Here is a 21,933-nt window from a genome sequence, read left to right as displayed (position 1 = left end):
GTGCCTGGAGTATATATTTAAAGATTTAGCAAATGACACCATGTTCTGAGTCAGTTAAGGCAAAGCAAGGGGAAACATTTGATTTTTCCTCTTTTCTATATGCTTTTATCTATGCTGGCTGCTAGGTGACTGCCAGGTGCAAAGGACAGAGCTTATAAAAATGTCTGCCAGGGAGCTAAGATGGAGGCACCCAGTTGCAACATAAAGAGGTGTGGATTTCTACATTTAAAGTTGCCGTTTCACACATCAAAAATACATATTTGCTAACTATAGGGGAAAAAAAGAATATAGTAAAAATCCTTGGCAAGTGACAAATCCCCTTTAATACACCTTTGATTCAGTTTACGAGATTAAATGAATCTACTGGTTAAACTAACACAGATATGATTCAACTGGAGAAATACATGGTGCAATTACTTTAATGCAATCCACAAAACATGAACAGTTAGAATATTGTACAGGAATAGCTCAGGAAAAGAGACTGAGAATAGACATAGGTTGTGCATGACCGAAGAATTACCTTAAGTCCTCCATTTATATGCCTTTTGTTATGTTTATTTGTGTATTTGTACTTAAAGGGATACTCCAGGCACTAAATCTAAATTAAGTTGTTATGGTGCCAGGAAGCCCCTGGAGGCACTCTTACCTCAAGGGGCTAAACCGTTCTTGAACAGTTTAACCCCAAACTTGCCTCCAGCGCCGCTCTCCCACCACCCCGGCAGCTTCCGGCTTCAAATTTTCAGATTCAGGAAGCACAGAGTGCCGCCGCTGACAGTGGTCAACTGACACTCTGAGCCAATCAGTGACTCCCCATTCACTAAACTGGCCTACAAAAAGACAGTTTATTGAATAGGGATTAATTGACTGGCTAAGAGCATCAGCTGATTGCTTTCAGCCAATCCGCAGTGCCCCTGCCCAGTGGCACTCTGCCTTTCCTGAAAATTCAGAAGCCAGAAGCCGACAGAGCGAGTGGAGACTGGTGCTGGAGGCAACCGTTCAAGAACGGTTTAACCCCTTGAGGTAAGAGTGCTTCAAGGGGCCTGTTTTGGTGCCTGGAGTGTTCCTTTAATGAGACCGGAGGAATGACAGAGGATAGTGATTGCTAGAATAATTCAAATGGTATACCTTAGTTTATATAAAAATGTATATATTTATGTTGAATATTTGTGCAAAATACCCCAATCCCTCTACAGATAAACCTCCCTATCTCTAATCAGAAACATCTCATTCAGGTATAGGAGATATTTTCTTATCCTAATAAGTACAGTCCAACCTTGGTTTAAGGGACAAGTAGTTTGTTCCCAAGAGAAGTTTAATTTATCACATAGGACGAGTGGAACTGCTTTGTAAACTGAAGGCAAATATAAAGTCCCTGCCATCACTTTATACACAGCCTAGATCACTGTTTAGTGAGCTGGACTGTGTGCAGTGATCATTTGAGGAGAGAGCGCTAGAGTTATGTATTCACACACCACCTACACAATATGGACAAAATTTATATGAGGCAGTTAAAACTCGCTGATTGACAGCTCTGAGGGGTCGGTTTAGTACAGCTGCAATTTCTGCAATTTACTTTATGTGTAAGACACTCTCAGAGATGTGAGTTGGTGCATGATAGTGTTTGCAAAGGTGTAATGTGCTTAAGCTGACATTTTACATAATATTTTAATATTTAACCCCTTAAGGACCAAACTTCTGGAATAAAAGGGAATCATGACATGTCACACATGTCATTTGTCCTTAAGGAGTTAATGGAACACAATAGTATCAGGAACTCAAACAGGTATTCCTGACATTGCAGTGGTAAAATCCCCGGCCCCCTCTCCTTGCAGTAAAAAGATTAGTTTACTGTGCAGAACTGACACAGGAAGCACTTCTAGTGGCTGTCTGAGTGAAAACACCGCCAATTCTCTAGACACCAGAACCAGGTTCTGGTGACAATAGTGTCCCTTTAAATAAAATAATATTTTGAAAAGCGATTTGCATGAAGGACATTTATTGTAACAAGGATTACTAAGGAAAGAGATCAAAATGTATACACTGATCTCTCCAGTTTTGACTAAGACACATATATGTTGTGGGCTCTTTCTGTAATGGCTCTGGCCACATCTAGGTCTAAGAATCTTTCCACCACTTTCATAGGCAGACCTGTCTCCTTCTGGCTCAGAATTTATAAATTCCTTTTATTTAAAGACATCTTCAGGGATTGGGGAATAAAGGTTTAAATGTTAACAAGCATACTCTAAACCGAAAATAGTGGATAAAATATGAAAACCTATAACTCTGGGATAGATAGTCCTCCTAAGTTTTGGTGGGACAGTCCTGTTTTAGAGTCCTATCCCCCCATCCCAATGTAGTTCCTTCGGACATCAGGGATCTGTCCCCAGGGAGTACAGTGTTAGTGCATCATTAGATGGGCCTGCGTGTTGTGGCAGGCACTAGGACCATGTCAGTGAGCACTTCAGCATGCTCTCTGTATGGTCCTGTAGGTTGTGGGCCGGCTGGAAAGCTGTCTGTCAGTCTGTCATGCATTAAACCAGGTAAAGTAAAAAAAAAGGAATTTGTGACACACCCGGAACATGAATTTCCCCGGAAAAGTGCTGCCACCGAGATCAAAATGTATCCATAATACAGATTAAGGAACACCACACACATAAAATTACAGTTTTAAATTCTATAAGGCTACTAAAAATCTCCTATCTCAGCAAACAAATATGGGGGTTCAGTCCCACCATACGCCATATTGTGTTAAGCCATCCCCTATTGGGGTGCTTGATACCAGACTGACACACCGCTTTAGTGGCCCATTTTACAGCAGATCTTCTGGCTTCTGCCCACTTTTAAGGTAGACCGCCCACTATGGGCAGCACCAGTGATATTAGTTGCGTCACTGGTGACACCCCTCTCCCCCCCCCCCGAAGGTCTGCCCACCTGAACATATTCCATAGCCGCCAATGTTGGGAGGAATGTACAGTTCATTCAAAAAGTATTGTTTTTAAAAACATTTTTTAAAGTTACGATTTTATGCTACATTTGTAAAAAAAAAAAATCTACACTAAATACTCTATATTGACAAAGCAAAAAACTGATCTGTGATACCACTAAAAATAAAGAAAGCAGAAAGAAATGAAATATAACATTGACTTAAGTATTCAGAACTTTGAAGGAACACTATAGTGTCAGGAATACCAACATGACTTGGCTCCTTACAAATATTCAAAGCGGTTTCACTCAGCCAATCTTAAACTATCCTGGATGTTGGAAGTTGAGCCTAAGGCCCAGTCTGAGGTCCTGGGCTCTCTGGACCAGATTTTCATTAAATATGTCTGCATTTTGCTGCATTCAGCTTTCCCTCAACCCTGTCAAGTCTTCCAATTCATGCCACTGAAAAACTCCCCCAAGGCATTATGTCACAACCAAATGATGAGGGGTGCCTTGTTTCCTCCACACTTGAGTCTTTGAATTGAGGCTTCACAGTTCACTCTTTGATTTATTAGTTCAGAGAATCTTGTTTCTCACAGTCTGAAAGTCCTTTAGGTGATTTTTTCCAAATTCCAAGTGGGCTTTCATATGTCTGCAGTAATGAGAGGTTTATGTCTGGCCACTATGCCATAAAGGCCAGGTCAGTGGATTATTGTAGTGATAGCTGTCCTTCCCAACATTTCTCCTATCTTTATACATGATGTCTGGAGTTCACCCAGAGTGACCATTGGTTTTTGGTTATCTCTCTTACCAAAGCCTTTCTCCCCCGATTGCCCAGTTTGGTTAGAATGTCAGCTCTAGGAAGAGTCCTGGTCGTTGCAAACATCTTCCATTTAAGAATTAAAAAGGCCAGTGTGCACTTGGGAATCTTCAATACAGCCAAATATTTTACTAGACTTCCCCAGATCTGTGCTGAGATAGTGACAGTAATGTCTCAGAACTTTGCAGGCATTTGACCTCATGACTTGGTTTAAATTGTGATATGCATTTACAGCTGTAAGACATTATATGGACAGGTGTGTGCCTTTTCAAACCTTGAAAAATTACTTGAATTTGCCACAGCTGCCCTATCAGAGTGTAGATACATTTCAAAGATGATCTAGAGAAATGGGATTCATTTGACTTAAATTTTCAAGTTTCATGTCAAAGTGTTTGAATACTTTGAATGCTTACATCAATGTGATATTTCGGCTTTTTCTTTTTAATAAATTTGCAAAGTCTTAAAAATTCTGGTTCTTGTTTTGTCATTAATGGGTATTGAGTGTTGATTAACGTGTAAAAATAGATGAACAATTGTTGCTGCAAAAAATAAAAGGCGTGTAAAGTTCTGAATGCACTGTATATAGAATATTCTTCTGGCATAAGTTATATCTAGAAATACAAACTATAAGGCTATCGTGGTCATAAAATTGGCTTAAGACCAGCAGTTTAGTGAACCACTTTCCTATCAAGACACATTTAATTTGAAAGAAAAAACATTTTTCATATGATATCCCTTATCTCGCAATATTTCAGAGATTCCCTAAAAGATTATAATGTAAAAAGAAATACAATTTTGTCAGATACAGACAAAATATATATTAAAATAGCCCACTTATGTATATTTGTAGAATCATTATTTCTGGGAGCAGAGCTTCTTCAAATGTATTCCAGATTTTAAAATAATGCATGTATGGGTGTATAAAGTACACTAAACTTGAGTACTGTGCAACCATTGAAGTCTTCTATCACATTTTGCATTAATCCCTTATACTCACTGTGCTCCTTGTCCTTACCCTTTTCACAAGTTGCCAGAATACAGCCTTAACATTTGACCTACAAAGGTTTCTGTAGCAAGTAATGGAAAGGTGTGGGGAGACGCAGAGGGTTATAATGTAGACTCCTGGCAGAGAAAAGTGTTTATCTATAGGGGGAAAACATTACAGAATAAAGTGCAAAGAATAAAGTGCAAAGAATAAAGTGAGAACTTTAAGTGGGGCTTAGGGACAAAATGTATTTTTTTTTTTTTTTTTAATTCTTTATTTTTCTCAACTCACATGAGGTATCAACATTTTCAGGAAATATACGTTTTGATAAGGTATCAGATAAACAGCATTTCAAGGCATTATAGTGCACAGTATTAGGAGATTGCGACAGTGTTATGTTGCCTTCGAGAGTGCCGGTGAGAAGAGGTGTTTTTGTTTTGTGATGTGAGCCTAACAGTGGGACGTTGGAGTGGAGTTGGGTTGCCACCGGGTTGTACATCTTGAGCGTGATACGAGTGGTTGGTATACCTGTGGCATGGGTGTATGTCCCTTCCCTCTATGAATAGGTGTGTGGCCTGTGCGTCCGTGTGAATTATGAGGGAGGGGCTTGGGGGGAGGTTTAGCAATGTATGTAGCCTGTGTGGGTGTCTGGACGGTATGGTATGAGAGGTCTGCTGTGTGTGTGCATGCTGAGTAATGCTGGAAGATTGATTGGGCCCCATTTGTTTGTTTCGGTGTAGGCGAATCGGGAAGGGGAGTGTTTCGCTCTGTGTCCCCTCCAGTTGGCAGTATGTACTGTGGGTGAAGACAGGGGTGGCATTTAGCAACCTGAGCGGCAAGAACCTATTATAACAATAAAACTTTTCAACTTGTCGTCATAAGTTCGTTATTTGTGGTAGAGAATATGTCCAATTGAAAGTCCTGGGGTCAGCAGGATAGCAAGGTTAACCCGCTTGGCAAGTCCCTGGTACATTGGAGGGTCTCAGGCAGGGGTTCAGACTCCGCTGGAGGTCGGCTTCCTCTCACTTAAGTCCCCGGTCCAGTGGATAAGGAGGGTCTCGCTGACCTCGGTATAAACTCTCTGATCCCGGCCGGGTCCACTTGCGCGAGCGACCTGTTCTCCATTGCGTTGTTCAGCGGGATTCCCAGTTTCTGCAGGTGGTCTTCCAGTTCCTGGTAAGTTTCTGCTCGGAGGGTGGTGTCTGGGGCCGTAACCAGGACCGAGCGGGAAGGGCCCCATCTGTAGGGCACTTCATGGGCACGGAGGTGCTGGAGTAGTGGTCTCAGAGATTGGCGCCATAGGAGTGTGTTCCGCGAGAGATCTGGGAAGATGATCAGCGAAGCGCCTTCAAAAGCAATGGGCGTCTTCCCCCTCACCGCGGACTGTACCAGGGCTTTGTCCTGCAGGGAGCCAAAACGGAGGATGAGGTCTAAGGGGGTGGTCCCTGGAGCATTGGCGGGCTTGGGGAGGCGGAACATGCCGTCTAGCCTCATGTTTTTGGCCCGTTTTGGGGGTAGGTGGGCCGCAAGGAATCGCCTAACGAAATGTGGTAAGTCTAGCAGTCCCACCTTTTCTGGCACCCCCCTGAGTTTTAGATTGTACCTGCGTCTCTGATCCTCCAGGACGTCCATTCTGCGGTCAGTTTGCGACCGGTGCTTGTCCATATCAGCGAGGTGTTTCTCCATCACCGCAATCCGGCTCTCATGTGTGTTTTGGACAGATTCCACGTGGGCCAGGTGAGTGGTTGTGTGTTCAATGGCTTTCCTGAGGGGGGCCATGTCTCCCGCTAGATTTGCACGGAGTTCAGCTAGCATCTCCTTTAGCTGTGTTGCTCTGACTGGTTCACCGCCCATAGCAGCGTCCGATGGAGTGCGGCCCTTCTTCGCCACCTGAGCTGCTCGGTCTGTTGGGGCTGTGGCTAAGTCATCTGATGAGTACGAGGTGTCGTCGTCCTCCAACGCCATCTTGCACCATGTGGCCCTCTGCGAGCTCCGGAACATGTCCTCGATATCCCGGCCCGGCGGGCTCTTGTCCGGTTTAGGTTTTTTGTTCTTGGGACCCATACTTGAGTTTGCGGTCCTGGGGTTGAATACCAGGGTTTCCGCGTCTCCGTGTTAGTAATTTTGGCCGCTATCGGTGAGTTTGAGCGGAGCGCAGTTAGCATGCGACCGTCCAGGTTCACCGCTAGGCTCCGCCGACAAAATGTATTTTCATATTACTTTGCAACGGAAAATTAAAGATAAGATAGGTATACATACTTGGAAGGTAAGGGCTAAGATTTATTTGGAGAAGAGCCATGGCCAACCTGAATAACCCAAGCTTTTCTGCCATCGGATTCTATACATTTAATTATTCCCAAAGAATGTGTCAGATCAAATGTGATACAAGCTCATTATACAAAAAACACAATTTTTTTGTATGTACCCCATAGATATGTTGCATGCACCGAAAGAGCATTGTTCTTTTACAATCTAACCACAGCCTATTTATTGTAAAAACCTTCCACATATTCCCCATGCAACTCCGCTAGTAATGAACATGCTGAATTATATATAGCAGAAGTACACTTAAAAGTGCTAGCACACAGCCAATTAATTAGTTTACTGTTTTGTCTGTTGGCTTTGCTATAATCAAAGCCTATGAATAATTATAAAGAGAACTAGGGGAAAGGTGGAGGCCAGAGAGACTTTTCACGAGAGAAAGAGAGATAATTGGAGAAAGTAAACAGGGGTGTGAAGGGGAGAGAGACATAATTAGAATTGCCAATTTATAGTTTAGTGTGTTTATAATTACCAAACTATGTATTTATTGTTGTCTTTATATCTTGTGCATCACCATAAAAACACGTTTTTAATCTAATAACATTAAATAACGAAACAACAAAACAGAGAAAACATTAGCCACAAAGGAATATACTGAGAAAATTAATTCCAACGGCAAAATAATATTTATTTTTAACAAAAAAAAACAAAAAACAACAACAACAAAACACTTCGTTTATATATACACGTAATATATTATGTATATCCACTTGAAGAATAATGAAGGTATAAAGTGATTTGCTATATACTAATTGCCATTAAAATTATTATTTTCTTGGTATGTTTTTACGTTTTGGAATTAGAGTTGACTTTATGTTTGTGTATGATAAGTAAGCATATGGTTTTATTTGTATGGAAAATTGTGTGTGTTTTGAGAGTGTACGTTTCACTCCATTAATGGACAGTCTGCCGTAGTTTCTATCCGGTGAATCTTCACGCATCTTTCCATTACATCAAACTCAAATAGATGGCGTTTATTAACCAAAGCGCTTTTATCAGTAAACACACTTTGCATTAATTTTCAAAGGTGGTTAGAGGAACTCTGACCTGCATAATATAAGTCCTACTTTAATCCTCTAATAATTTAATCTATAACTGGCAGCAAATATATAAACGAGCGGCTATTTAAAAATAGACGTATTAACCCTTCTGCTTTTAGCTCTTGCTACCCAGTTAGCCTCACAAAATGTCTTCTTGCATTTCATCCTGATGCTAAGCTAATCGGTCCAGAGCCCAAAAGCAGGAAGGTGTTATTGCAAAGGATGCTGGATAAGGGGAAAGCGTTTACAGATATGCTATGCTGTGAATTGCGTGATCAGACCCATATGTAGATGCAGCAATAAATGCTGCATCTTTATATTCGGTCATCTGCATATCTTTTGGCCATGTGGATTTTTTTCATCTTACTGACAACCAACATTTGTGTTGTACATCTTAGTCAGTTAATTAGGAACAGTACTTTTTACTTTGTTTTAGTCGCATGAAATGCCTTGGCATTTTTACGAATTGATTTACTGAAATGAATTATTGAATCGTTTTGCCTTGAGAGTCTACTAAAAAAAAGCACTTAGTTTTGAATGTATCAATGAGGTGCATGAGAGCTCTACTCTAAAAGGAATCAATTCTCACCCGAGCAAAGAAATTAATATTAAAGGGCTTAAGCTATATAATATAATTAAATGGGCTCCTTTTACTGCATGTAGTTGCACAGCCCTCCATATATATGAATATTAGTGATATAATGAGAAATATATTCCTCTTTGTCTAACAAACCGAGCACAAGACAGTTTTTACATTATTGTGATCACATTACCAGTAAAATGAAGTATAAACTATCAGATCAATGAAATCAATTAACTCTGTGTTTGTACAGCACTTTAGAAGAGCCGTTATCAAAGAGAATAACTGTTTTATTTCTGACGTGATAATTAACATCGAGAGTGCCTCTAGCAGAGAAGGATTAAGATCCTACAGGGCCCTACGCAAGTTATCGGTTTGACCCCTTCGTTCTTCAAATAGGAATGGTAAATAAGGCCAGGAAAATGTATAATTTCAGGATCCCTAATCACCATAATGAATCTAGATATGTTGATTTCCACAATTTAATTTATACCAATTTGGTTTCTCTTATAATGTTATTAGATATAGACCTCCTTGTGCTTTTAGATGGCCGCCATCTTTATTTAAAATAACAATAAGGCTATATAGTGTTAATGCAACATTTATATCCACCTGTGAATTTTCATTTTTTTGCTTTTGTTTTGTTTTTACCCGCACAGGTATATCGGTAAGTGTGTCAACCTTTAATCTGGTGGCCATATCTCTGGAAAGATACAGTGCTATTTGTAAGCCTTTGCAGTCACGAGTATGGCAGACCAAATCCCACGCACTGAAGGTAATTGCCGCAACCTGGTGCCTTTCCTTCACAATCATGTCACCCTACCCAATATATAGCACTTTGGTGCAGTTTCCAAAATCCCAAAATGCAACGGGCAACATGTGTCGTCTTCAGTGGCCTAGCGACCTTACTCAACAGTCATGGTAAGAAATGTTTTGTTATTTCCAAAGCCTGTCCTAACAATGATAATGAGCCAATTTCCCACTTTTTTTGCTGCTTTTCACATCTTAAAGGAACACTCGTACACCATAACCACTGCAGTGGTTTTGGTACCATGAGTAAGTCCCATGGTAAGTAATCAGATTGTTTACCTCCTTCAGTAGAGTAGAAAGCACTGTGCTAGACCTGCAGACTCTCCTGGAGGCTGTGACTAGTACCTGGAAGACACCAGGTAAGTTGTCAAACTACTCTCAAATGAATTCATTACTTACCCCGGGAGAATGCCAATGCACACTTGGCACCATAACAACTACAATGTACCTGTAAATGTTCACTTATTTTGAAAATTGTGTTTGTAAATTTCAAATTGACTGACTGATTTAGGGGGGAAATTATATTTTCCTCCAATGCAACTCAGCAAGTATAAGTGTAAGAAAAACTGAGTCTCAAAAATTTGACAAAAGTCTCACTGTGTCTCAGTATGGTATGCACGAAATGGACTATAACAGTGATTGCTAACTTTTGTTGCTTCAGCCGTTGTTTAGTAAGGTTTGCATGAGTCAGATGTTCAACTTGCTAAGCATCATGGGAAAAAAGGCTTACAATGGCTGGTTGAGATGGTTGGGATGCCATCAATGCATCTCTATGAGGAACATTCAGCATCTCCATGCAGAGCATGGGGACGCTGAACGGCAGGGCTGCTTACAGTGCAGCCCTGAGCCAGGAAGCCCCTCCAGTGGCCATCTGAGGAGTGGCCACTTGGAGGTGTCCCTAGGGGCAATGTAAACACTGGCTTTTTTCTGAAAAGGCAGTGTTCACATGAAAATGCCCAAAGGCAATGATTATACTCACCAGAACAACTACATTAAGCTGTAGTTGTTCTGGTGGCTATAGTGTCACTTTAAGGGTGAGCCGGCATGTCACATATGCATATTGATGTATAAGCTGATCTGTGTCCATATTTCAATCATATTTGTTTTTAATAATGTGATAGTTAATAACTGAACAATTGTTGAACTCATATATATTATCAAATTGGTTATCATGGCCTTTAATGTATAACTCAGATAGTTACAGTACACACGTTATCCTATACAGTGCAATATCCCGCTGTTTGCATTACTGTATTTAATTAAAAGAACTTCAAAGAGGGAATGCTGGTCAACCAAGGTTATGTCTCCCACTCATTTGTCATCACTGGTTATTCTTTTCCCATCTGTCTTTGAATAATACTGAATGCCTTCTGTAGTTTTATTTGATCATACTGTTTCAGCAATACATACATACATCTTTTTTTCTGTAGTAGTTACATTTAACATGTTTCTGGTTTGCAATTATTTTTATTATGTGTTGTTGCCTCAGTGCTCATTAAGCCTTTAACATTACATAGCAATCATCATAAATGTGTCTATTCCCCTCAAATGTACATTGTGTTTTAATGGTTCGTTTAAAAATAATGACCATGTTTATTGACTTCATTTTGACCACGGAAAGCTGATAGTAATTACTTTAAGTCCCCGGATTTAAAGTGGCCCCCACCGGCTCTAGTCATTAATATTACTGGTTTTATTTGTTCTGCTGGTTACCATACTGTTGCTTAGCAAAGTGTTCAGTGTATCTGTGATTGTCACAATGAACCATTTAAGTGCCAAGGCAGCTTTAAATCTGTGCACGTTAGAGACCATGTCACTTTAAAGCATTATCTGTTACGTCAAATCATATATCTCTATGGACAGGGTTCTATTCAGGTGAAATCTGTATGTTGTTAATTGGAGGACAAGTTTTTTTTGTTTTTTTTTTAATTAAAAACACAGGTCCAAACTGACATAGGGGCTGCTGGAGCCGCAGCTCCAGATGTAATCCTTGTAAAAGGGCCAAGATGAAATGAAATGAATGCAACATTGTCATTAAAACCCACACACTTTCACCTACCAGGGAATCCCTGTGCTGAGATTGCTAAGATAGGAACATCCTTTGGAGATCGACAGACTGTACACATTTCTTTTACTCTTCCAGCACTACTTCCCAAGGGACAGCGATGGCTTAGCATTGACACTGCTTTTGCGAACTGCACTTTCTTTTGATCTAAAAGCAGCTAAAGGTTGTCTTGGCCTAAACACTATGGTAAATTCATCTCCTAGTAGTTGTCATGTCAGTGATTAACCATAACTGGTTAATAGAAGTTGATATCACTAGTGAGCAGTGTGGAGACCTAACCCTGCAAAGTGCTGATGATTATAATAAAGGGTTTAGAAAGGAAAGTATGCTTTACTTAAATGTGAAGCATGTTTGTTATACAGGAAAATAGTGGGTAGGGGATAAATTAAAGCTTTAACAGCATGTTTGGTGGTATGATAGCGTGATAGTATGATTTACCAGTAAATTTGCAATTGCAATAAGAGGTTGGATGAGAGACAAGGAGAAAAGTGAAATATAGCGTGTATGGCAGATTTTTACACAATTTGCTAAGTAAGTTAATTTGTGCCTGAGGAAAGTCTCTTCATAGAATATTATCAGGTGAAGCTGTTGTACTTGTGTGTTTGTGCAAATGAGAGTGTTTGTTATAAAGGGAATTGTGGGTAAGTGTGTGGAAAGGAAGTTCTGTTTGTGTTATCTGAGTAAATGGAATTGATGTGTGTTTTGAAGGAGCTTTGCTGATGTGTACCTTTGTGCTATGGTTGTGGAAAAGGAACTGGCGGTATTTGTATGTGTGGAAAAGAAGTGGTATGTCCATTTGTGGAACAGTAATTGGCCGAGTAAGGGTATTATTGTATGTATTATTGTATGAAAAGATAATTGATGTTATGTTTATATTTTTAAAGGGTAATGGTGGTGTGTGTGTAGTTAAGGACTTAGCAGTGTATCTATATGTGGAGAAGAAACTTGTATCTGTGTACCATAGAGGAATTGTTGGTGGGTAAGTTTCTGAGTAGAGTCTGTAGAGGAATTGGTGGTGTATGTAGAAAGGAAACTTAGAAAAAAAAACTTTTAATTTTTCCAGAAATGTTTGGTACGATTGACTATTTTTTAGATTAGAAAGCCTACAGCATTTGCCAAAAATAGGAGGATAAAAAGTTACACACAGAAATAAATTAAATTTATATTTCTAAAATGTGCCAACCATTTAATTTCTTTTCTTTTTTTTTTTTTAGCAAATGTAATATTTTAAATTGCATAGTTGGCACATCAAAAAACAATAAAATGGCAAGTGTGTGCATAATGTTTATTATCATTAGTAGTAGTGTTAGTAACAGTGGTAGTAGAAGTAACAGTAGTAGTGTGGCGAAAGTGTCCTCGCCACTGGTTTTTGGAGGGGACTACTTGGCAGCCTTTTACCCTGTGACTATGGCCCCTTTCATTTATTGTGGTTTAGAGACCCTATTTGTGGCTATTGGGACTTTAAACAATGGTTCTTCAAACTCCCGAACAGTTGAAGTGGCTGCCATTCGACATTCGAACATGTGATGGTGGCCATCTTGTTTGCATGGACCAAAACCGCTAATAGACTTCAGGGGGACTTAGCCGCGAATGCCCTGGAACTATTTTCGGCATTAAAACCTCGCGGTTCCGGGTCGGACCTCCAGCTGCACTTAGCCGCGATTCTATGGAACTGTTTTGGGCATGAAATCCTGTGTTCGCCTGGGCAAAACTATGACTTCCATAACATTTCTGAACCCCTGATCTGATCTGGGTGATTTTTGGATATGTTGGTCACCCAGATCAGGGCTATCAGGGGATGTAAGAACAGAACTTGCAGGGGATGTAAGAAAATAACTTGCAGGAATAGTAAAGGGGTTTAACTTAATGCTATTTCTTCTCTTCAAATATTATACAGCTGTTTTAAGAAATATAGAAGCTTTTTATGTAAACATATAGAAAGATGTATTCAGGTACTCTACATACCAAATACCAAAAGAATGTAAAAAAAATACAATTATCTGCACATGGGACAGTGAGGTGGGTGAGAGGAGAGTGACATCATATAGAGCTGAGCTCCTTAACCCTCTCCTCAAGGCACACCTAGCAGTCCAGGATTTAGGTATTACCCAGGTGTGTCTAAGGTGTTTAGGTTTTTTTAAACACCTTAGACACACCCAGGTGATCCCTAAATCCTGGACTGTTAGGTGTGCCTTGCGGAGAGGGTTGAGGAGCACTGGTATAGAGTATCTGAGAGGTATAGTATCCCTGCATGGGGCAGAAGACTACCCAGTTTATAGGCTGAGAGGTATAGTGTCTATGCATGGGGCAGAGAACTACCCAGTTCATAGGCTGAGAGGTACAGTGTCTATGCATGGGGCAGAGGACTACCCAGTTCATAGGCTGAAAGGTATAGTATCCCTGCATTGGGCAGAAGACTACCCAGTTTATAGGCTGAGAGGTTTTTGTTTCTTAGCTGGGTGAGGAACTGTGTGGAAGGAGCTGTTTTTTAAAACACCTTAGACACACCCAGGTAATCCCTAAATCCTGGACTGCTAGGTGTGCCTCCAGGAGAGGGTTGAGGAGCACTGGTATTGAGTATCTCTGCAAGGAGTAGAGCATTACCCAGTTCATAGTGTGAGAGGTATAATGTCTATGCATGGGGCAGAGGACTACCCAGTTCATAGGCTGAGAGGTATAGTATCCCTGCATGGGGCAGAAGACTACCCAGTTTATGGCTGAGAGGTTTTTGTTTCTTAGCTGGGTGAGGAACTGTGTGGAAGGAGCTGTTTTTTTAAAACACCTTAGACACACCCAGGTAATCCCTAAATCCTGGACTGCTAGGTGTGCCTCCAGGAGAGGGTTGAGGAGCACTGGTATTGAGTATCTCTGCAAGGAGTAGAGCATTACCCAGTTCATAGTGTGAGAGGTATAATGTCTATGCATGGGGCAGAGAGGTACAGTGTCTATGCATGGGGCAGAGGACTACCCAGTTCATAGGCTGAAAGGTTTTTGTTTCTTAGCTGGGTGAGGCACTGTGTGGAAGGAGCTGGAAACTCAGGAGGGTTAGATGTTATATTGTTTTTTATGTTAAATATGTAAAGACATTATCAACTCTGTACACATGCTGGTAGATAGGGAGTTAATGCAGGTTTCATATTGTTAAAAGCACAAAATCTTTTAGATGGCTATTTGAGAGTAAAGCTACAAACACATCAGACATACCTCCAAGCCTTAAGTAACAGTTAGTCACAAATTATACCAAAAAGCATCTATATTAAGACTGACTTTTAGAATGTTGTGACATGTAATTCTTTTCAGAAACCGACAGCTGCAACTTTCTACTAAATAATTAGGTGGTTGTTATTTTCACAAACAGAAAAAAAAACCTCAATATTTTATAGCTCATACAATTGCATAAGAATTGTCTGCATATTACAAGCTTCAGAAATTCCCAAATTAATTCTTCAAAACGCAAACTCTGTGGAACCCACACGTTTGGCAATCTACAGGTGAAGCTAAACCACAGACCTTGTACTTTGAACATTGAGCATTGGGGAAATAGTTAAGTATAGTGGTTTGGAAAAGAGGTTAACAGGTGGCTTCTAGTAACATGGCTGTAAGTGTTAACAGATTGTCGAGTTGGTATAAAAAATGGGCAATCTCTGGAACATTTTCTGCTATGATCCTAATTATGCTCCTTATTGAAACATTATTTTCTCTATGACTTAGAACAATAAAAGGAAGGGCTGTGCCTAAAATAGATACAAAATTATGTAAACGTCTATTAGCCAGGGATAAATAGAGACTAAACAAGCAATATGAACACAATATAAAACAATACAATAGTCCAAAAAAGTCTGTAGCGGATTGGTACCGGGCTGTCCCACGACATGTATGAGAATAAGTGTATTTGGTCATATGGCTGGTTTAATGTGTATGTACATGTATAGAAAGCATGGTATCCGGGTATAATGACAGTTAAATGTATGTAAAGAATTGTATTCCTCTAGTTGTTCGGTAGAATCATTCAAATAAAACAAGGGAATGAAACTACCGAACAACCAGACCACCCAGGAATGAGTGTGCCTCCAATTACCGTTTGCAACAATGTTGCAAACAGGTAATTGGCAATCAGTGCAGTGTGGTCTTTGTCCTCTGGGTGGCCGCCATTCGGGAAACAAACACGTGGCGGCGGCCATCTTAAACTACCGAACAGCGGTGTTTTGCCGTCGAGTGTCTGGAACTAAAATCGGACACTTGACTAGGCAAACACCGCTGAGACCTCCATACTTCCAGAAATTCGTATGGAAACTACCGAATGACCCGCCGTTCGGTAGAAAGAGCCCCATAAACAAGGGAATTCATTCAAACCCTCTCCAGGCTCTATAACACAGGCAATTCGCCTGTTTTCATTCCCTTGTTTGTGACCGACCGCAGGGCCAAAATGCATGGAACTGTTTTCGGATACTTTACCCATGCGGTCGGTCAAATCTTTGGAACCCCATATCTCACGAACCATTCATCCGAATGGGCTAATTTTTAAGTATGTTGGTCCCCCAGAATAGAGCTATCTGGGGATGTTGGATTTGTGGATGTACCCCAAGTATTTAGGGTACATCCAAAACTCGGGGAAAACTGTGTACACAATAAGGGGATTATGATGCTAGAGGAGGGGAGGAGATCTGTGGGAGGTTACTACTTAGAGATTGGATAATGTCTTAAGTGTTAGAACCTCCTCCCTTGCATGGGAGAGGGCTTTATAAGGAACTGTGGAATAAAGCTTGTCAGTCTACTCCTGAAACTGTGTGTCGTCCAGTTATTGGGATTGCGATGGGGATACTGCTGTATTACTTTACCTGCTGGAAACCTTGCCTATGGACTTAACATCACCTTGTTCCTGAGCCTCACTGGAATCTCTAGTGGAGAATAGCTGTGCAAGATCGGCTCTCCGCTACATTGGTTGGCAGCGGTGGGATCCAAACTCACAGAGGAACAAGCGTAAATGGAGTACGGATGGAGATTGATTTTTCTGCGCTAAAACGCTCCACGCTAAAGGACCTCCTAGAGGCAAGGGGTATACAAGCCAGCAATAAGAAGAAAGCAGTACTTGTTACAGAACTCATGGCAGAGTACAGAATGGAGGGCGATTCAGTTCCGGCACAGAGGGAGCCGGGAGGAACACCACAAGGATCGGAATTCCAGAGGCAGGTTCAGTTCAGGCTATCCTTTTATGGGGAAAACCCCCCAACAGAAATTGTTACCAGGACAATGGCCGAGGTACAAGAATTCATCCTAAGGACACAGGCACCAGAACAAAGCTCTGCAATTAATGTGCCACAGGAAGGTAAGCCTAAAATACCATACCAGGCTTTTAAAACATATGTGGAGGCAGAGGAAGATATAGACGCTTTCCTGCAAGACTTTGAAAGACTGTGTGCACTGCATAAAATTAACGCAGAGGACTGGGTACCTATTTTGGCCGGAAGGTTAACCGGGAGGGCAGCAGAGGCATATCGGACTGTACCTAATGACGAAATAAGGAATTACAGTAAAGTGAAAGAAATTATACTCGCCAGGTATGCTATAACACCCGAGGCATACCGGCGGAGGTTCCGGGATCTAAAGAAAACAGAGAAGGACTCGCACGCAGAGTGGGCATGCCGATTACAGGGGGCAGCGCTCGGGTGGGTGCAAGCTAGCAAGGCACGTTCTATGGAGGATGTAATACAAATGTTGCTGATGGAGCAGTTCTATGAGGGAGTAACCAATGAGGTCCAGGAATGGGTAAGGGACAGAAACCCTACTTCCCTTACCGAGGCGGCTAGGAAAGCGGATGACTACCTGGATGCACGCAGGTCACAAAAACCTGCAGCTCCAAAAGCAACCTTTAAAACATTCGGGGGAAACAACTACACCCCAGCTCCACCGAGACCGCTACCACCACCTCCACCACCCGCTGCACAGCCCCGGTTCCGACAACCCACCGCTGGCCCCTGTCATCACTGCCAGAAGTGGGGACATTATAAAAGGGAATGCCCACAGCTACGGGACCGTTCCACCTGGATTCGTCCAGGCCCACCTCCACCCAGGGCGGCCGCAGCCCACCACTACCAGGACCTAGTCACCACCCCATATGGTTCCGCAGTCCCCATTACTACTGTGGAACAATGGGAGGTACTGCACGAGGCAGATCCGGTCCAGGCCAATGTGGATAATCTACGGCACCATCGACAGACGGTATATCTGAATGGTACAGCAGTCCGGGGATTACGAGATTCGGGAGCCACCATCACTTTGGTACAGAGCCACCTGATTTCAGATCAGGCAAAACTGAACAAAACTGTTGCCGTCCGGGTAGCTGGGGGAGCAGTGTACCGGCTACCTACAGCAAGGGTACATTTACATTGGGGAGCGGGGGCAGGGGAAGTGGAGGTGGGGTTGATGCCACATTTACCGGCGGAGGTTTTATTGGGGAACGATCTGGGGAGGCTCACTTCTGCTTTTGAGCCCCAGTCACCCACCACAGGAGAGGTCAACCCTGTAGTCACCCGACAACAGGCCCGCACCCAGGACCACAACACACTGCCGGAGGTCCAGGTAAGCAACCCTACCCCCCCTCTAGAATGTGTCCCCTGGGCTCCACCTAATGAATTTGTAGCTGAAGTCGCAACAGACCCCACGCTTCAGGTGTATAGGGACAAGGTTGGCACGGGTTCCCCCGGGGCGGAGGGAGAGAAGTTTATCTGGGATAAACAACTTTTATACAGGGAAACAACCAAACAGATTACGGGGTTAGACCCGATAGCGAGGAGACAATTAGTGGTACCACAGCGGTACCGGGCTGAATTACTCCGGATAGCGCATGATATTCCGCTATCCGGACATCTAGGGGTTAGTCGCACCAGGTACAGACTAACCCAGAGTTTCTTCTGGCCAGGGATTAGCCAGGAAGTACGCAGATATTGCACGACTTGCGATACCTGCCAGAGAGTGGGAAAAAGGGGGGATCGCAGGAAGGCTAAACTTCACCCCTTACCCATAATAGAGGAACCTTTTAGCCGAATAGCGGTGGATCTGATAGGCCCCCTCAATAAAGTTAGCCCGTCAGGAAAACGGTATATTTTAACGGTCGTAGATTATGCCACCAGGTATCCAGAAGCAGTGGCTCTGACCAACATCCACGCTGAGACGGTCGCGGATGCCCTCATGCGGATATTCTCCCGGATGGGATTACCCAGGGAGATTATCTCGGATCAGGGTACCCAGTTTACCGCAGAATTCACCCAACACCTCTGGAGGATCTGTGGCATTAAGCCTATTATCAGCGCCCCTTACCACCCCCAGACGAACGGGCTCTGCGAACGATTCAATGGTACCTTGAAGCAGATGCTCCGAACCTTCGCAGAGACCCACAAGGACTGGGAACGATTCCTGCCGCACCTCCTATTTGCATACCGGGAGGTGCCGCAGGAATCCACAGGGTTCTCCCCGTTTGAATTATTGTTTGGAAGGAGGGTCCGAGGCCCATTGGATCTTATTAGAGAGCATTGGGAGGGAGACCGGAGCACAGATGGCACTCCCATCCTACCATATGTGTTGGCCTTTCGGGACCGCCTAGAAGCGTTGACCAAGACGGTACGGGAAAACCTTCAGGAGGCCCAGACCCGCCAGCGTACATGGTATGATCGGGGAGCCAGGGACCGTAGCTTTCAGGTCGGGCAGAAGGTACTAATTTTAAAACCTGTCCGACATGATAAGTTACAGGCCGCCTGGCAGGGCCCATATAAGGTGGTGGAGCAAAGATGCGATACCACCTATATTATCGGCCCCTGCACAGGGACTGGGGGGCGACGCATGCTCCATGTGAACATGCTGAAGCCCTACCACGAGCGTACTGAGGAGGTAACCGCCATCTGTGCCCCTAACACGGAAGAGTTTGACAGCTTACCCCTCCCCGATTTGCTGGGGGATGGGCAGCTGTCCGGAGATTTAGGGGAGGTTACGCTGGGAGATCGGCTGAGCCCACAGGAGCGGATCGAGGTACAGCAACTATTGGAAGAGAAACGCGACACGTTCTCTAATGTACCTGGATACACGCCTCTGGCAACTCACCGGGTCGAGACCCCAGGGCAACTACCCATGCGCCAGACGCCATACCGCATTCCAGAAGCGGTACGGGCAAACATGCGTAAGGAGATCGACGAAATGCTCCAACTGGGGGTGATTGAACCCTCAGACAGTCCTTGGGCATCTCCCGTAGTCCTCGTACCAAAGCGAGACGGTACGACCCGCTTCTGCGTGGACTATAGGAGATTGAACGAGAAGACTGTATCTGACGCCTATCCGATGCCCCGGATAGACGAGTTACTGGACAGAATGGCCAGGGGCCAATACCTCACCACTATTGACTTGTGTAAAGGGTATTGGCAAATCCCCCTGGCCCCAGACACCATCCCGAAGTCGGCCTTTGTCACCCCATTTGGCTTGTACCAGTTTAAGGTCATGCCATTTGGGATGAAAAACGCCCCAGCCACCTTCCAAAGGATGGTGGATCGACTCCTAGATGGATTCCAGGACTATACATGTGCCTACCTGGACGATATTGCTATTTTTAGCAATACGTGGCAGGAACACTTAGCTCACATCGGAGCTGTACTAGATAGGATAAGGGAAGCAGGTCTGACCTTGAAGCCGGCCAAGTGTAGTATCGGCATGGCTGAGGTACAATACCTGGGACATAGAGTAGGGTGCGGTAAACAAAAACCCGAACCCGCCAAAGTAGAGGCTGTAGCCCAGTGGCCCACCCCTAGGACTAAGACCCAGGTTTTAGCGTTTCTAGGGACAGCAGGGTATTACCGGAAGTTTGTTCCCAATTATAGCGCCCTGGCCAAACCCTCACTGACCTGACCCGTAAGAACCTTCCCCGCCAAGTAAACTGGACCCCGGAGTGTGAGCAGGCATTCCAACAATTGAAAAATGCACTGATAAATGCCCCTGTCTTGGCAGCTCCCAATCCAACTAAACGTTTTCTTGTTCACACAGACGCTTCTATGTTTGGATTGGGGGCAGTACTGAGTCAAGTCGGGGCCGATGGCGGGGAACATCCAGTGGCTTACATCAGTCGCAAACTGTTACCTCGAGAAGTAAGCTACGCCGCCATCGAAAAGGAATGCCTGGCTGTGGTGTGGGCCCTAAAGAAGCTACAACCCTATTTATATGGACAGCCCTTTTCCTTGCTCACGGATCACAACCCGTTAGTCTGGCTGAACCGGGTGGCTGGAGACAACGCCAGGCTGCTGCGCTGGAGTTTGGCGCTACAGCCTTTTGACTTTAATATCCAGTACCGGCCGGGTAAGCAGAATGGAAATGCTGACGGGTTGTCAAGACAAACTGACTTAGAGAAATGATCCGTGAGCCCCCGGACATCCCCAAGCCGATCCGTGTTGGATCAGACTGTGTATGCCGGCTTGTGGGCAAGGGGGAGCAGTGTAGCGGATTGGTACCGGGCTGTCCCACGACATGTATGAGAATAAGTGTATTTGGTCATATGGCTGGTTTAATGTGTATGTACATGTATAGAAAGCATGGTATCCGGGTATAATGACAGTTAAATGTATGTAAAGAATTGTATTCCTCTAGTTGTTCGGTAGAATCATTCAAATAAAACAAGGGAATGAAACTACCGAACAACCAGACCACCCAGGAATGAGTGTGCCTCCAATTACCGTTTGCAACAATGTTGCAAACAGGTAATTGGCAATCAGTGCAGTGTGGTCTTTGTCCTCTGGGTGGCCGCCATTCGGGAAACAAACACGTGGCGGCGGCCATCTTAAACTACCGAACAGCGGTGTTTTGCCGTCGAGTGTCTGGAACTAAAATCGGACACTTGACTAGGCAAACACCGCTGAGACCTCCATACTTCCAGAAATTCGTATGGAAACTACCGAATGACCCGCCGTTCGGTAGAAAGAGCCCCATAAACAAGGGAATTCATTCAAACCCTCTCCAGGCTCTATAACACAGGCAATTCGCCTGTTTTCATTCCCTTGTTTGTGACCGACCGCAGGGCCAAAATGCATGGAACTGTTTTCGGATACTTTACCCATGCGGTCGGTCAAATCTTTGGAACCCCATATCTCACGAACCATTCATCCGAATGGGCTAATTTTTAAGTATGTTGGTCCCCCAGAATAGAGCTATCTGGGGATGTTGGATTTGTGGATGTACCCCAAGTATTTAGGGTACATCCAAAACTCGGGGAAAACTGTGTACACAATAAGGGGATTATGATGCTAGAGGAGGGGAGGAGATCTGTGGGAGGTTACTACTTAGAGATTGGATAATGTCTTAAGTGTTAGAACCTCCTCCCTTGCATGGGAGAGGGCTTTATAAGGAACTGTGGAATAA

At 43.4% G+C, this 21,933-nt stretch overlaps 1 protein-coding gene across 1 annotated transcript in view; it reads left to right on the top strand.

Annotated features, from left to right (window-relative positions):
• CCKAR (cholecystokinin A receptor) overlaps nucleotides 1-21,933 on the top strand; it is a 46,418-nt gene that overhangs the window by 3,755 nt on the left and 20,730 nt on the right. Inside the window, exon 3 of the mRNA XM_063459905.1 lies at nucleotides 9,329-9,590. Coding sequence (XP_063315975.1) covers nucleotides 9,329-9,590 — 262 coding nt within the window. The remainder of the gene's footprint in view (nucleotides 1-9,328; nucleotides 9,591-21,933) is intronic.

The sequence above is a fragment of the Pelobates fuscus genome, chromosome 6, assembly GCF_036172605.1.
Source record: "Pelobates fuscus isolate aPelFus1 chromosome 6, aPelFus1.pri, whole genome shotgun sequence".
In the NCBI taxonomy this organism is placed as follows: domain Eukaryota; kingdom Metazoa; phylum Chordata; class Amphibia; order Anura; family Pelobatidae; genus Pelobates; species Pelobates fuscus.
Note: the sequence above shows the minus strand (reverse complement) of the source record. Positions and strands in the feature narration are given on the sequence as shown.